Source organism: Oryzias melastigma, unplaced genomic scaffold (assembly GCF_002922805.2).
Source record: "Oryzias melastigma strain HK-1 unplaced genomic scaffold, ASM292280v2 sc03326, whole genome shotgun sequence".
NCBI classification, from domain to species: Eukaryota; Metazoa; Chordata; class Actinopteri; order Beloniformes; family Adrianichthyidae; genus Oryzias; species Oryzias melastigma.
In genome coordinates, this window is record NW_023419894.1 from 1 (window position 1) to 1,434 (window position 1,434).

At 50.0% G+C, this 1,434-nt stretch overlaps 1 protein-coding gene across 2 annotated transcripts in view; it reads left to right on the forward strand.

Annotated features, from left to right (window-relative positions):
* Positions 1 to 359: 359 nt before the first annotated feature.
* The window catches only part of LOC112139645 (arf-GAP with SH3 domain, ANK repeat and PH domain-containing protein 1-like), a 2,014-nt gene continuing 939 nt past the window's right edge, over positions 360 to 1,434 (forward strand). Inside the window, exons 1-2 of one of the 2 annotated variants that reach the window (XM_036211320.1) lie at positions 360 to 896; positions 965 to 1,361. In XM_036211320.1, the coding sequence (XP_036067213.1) occupies positions 857 to 896; positions 965 to 1,191 (267 nt within the window). In that variant the 5' untranslated portion in view covers positions 360 to 856 and the 3' untranslated portion in view covers positions 1,192 to 1,361. Of the gene's footprint in view, positions 897 to 964; positions 1,362 to 1,434 lie in introns of those variants that run through there. The other variant, XR_002918027.2, reaches the window with a different exon arrangement.

The following is a 1,434-nucleotide window of genomic DNA, read 5'->3' on the forward strand; positions in this document are numbered from 1 at the left end:
ATTATTACATCTTGTAGTTTTATAGAGAGGATAATGAAGGAGGTGTGGCATCTGCCAGCTGCATCTGCGGGCTGCAACTGCAGGCTGCATCTGGAGGCTGCATCTGCCGGCTGCAACTGCGGGCTGCATCTGCAGGCTGCAACTGCAGGCTGCATCTGCGGGCTGCATCTGCCGGCTGCAACTGCGGGCTGCATCTGCAGGCTGCATCTGCAGGCTGCATCTGCGGGCTGCAACTGCAGGCTGCATCTGCAGGCTTCATGTCAGCTGTGCTGCACATTAGTTGCAGTTTTTCAGGAGTCACTCTTGCTTTGGGATCTCAGCTGACGCTTCCTGAGGTGTAGTCCAGCTGAAGACTGGACCTTTTGCATACATGAACACAGAGGTGAACATGGAGATGCAACTCTGCTCCATCGACCGTACCTACATCCCTGAGATCAGCTGGTGAACAGACTTTCTTTGGTTTCTTTTAACAGACACAAAAGGAGCTTTTGAACCTCATAACATCCCATTTCTGATGTAGTTTTATAGTTTTCATATTTATAATGGCGGTTCCTCAGAGTTTGTGCCTTCAGCCTCTTCGGGTGAAGAACTGAGGGTTAGAGTCAGCTTTAGAGACACAGCAGCAGAAAAACTGAACTTCCTGTTCTGGTTTTTATTCGTGTGGTCATCGTATTTCTCTCCATAAAGTCTGTTTCAGAGTAAGTCTCCTCTGAAACCTCCCTCAGACTCCTCTCTGTTCCTCTAAAGCCAAAGGCCTGCCGCTCCACATGGAGCTCTGGGCTGGAAGGCTGACTGAGCAGCACTGACGTTTGGGCTTCTTCAGGTTCTGGACAGCGACCGGTTGGTGTTGCAAAAGATGAAGAAAGCTGCAAAATCCAAGTTCACGTCAGGACAAGGTGCAGAAACGTGCACGTGCATGCACACGCAAAGTTTTCTGTTTCTAACCAGTGGTGGGTCTTTTCAGAGCACGTGTCTCACCTGGAGCAGTACATCAACTCCATGGAGAAACTCTCCGTCAACTGTCATTCAAATGGGGAGACGGAGGTTGGCTCCGCATTCTGCCGCCTGGCAGATTTCTCCAAAGAGTTCCTCTCTCCCATGAAGAACCTGGTGAGTTTCATCAGCACCAAGACAAAAAAACCAAAGGTCTTACTAAATCCCACCCTAAACCTCACCCTGACTTCCTCCTGACTCTACCCTGACTCCATCCTTACTCCATCCTGACTCCATCCATCTTGATTCCATCCTTACTCCATCCTGTCTCCATCCATCCTGATTCCATCCTAACTCCATCCTGACTCCATCCATCTTGACTCCATTCCGACTCCATCCTGACTCCATCCCGACTCCTTCCTAACTCCATCCTGACTCCATCCTGACTCCATCCTAACTCCATTCTGACTCCACCCTGACTCCATCCGTCCTGACTTTATC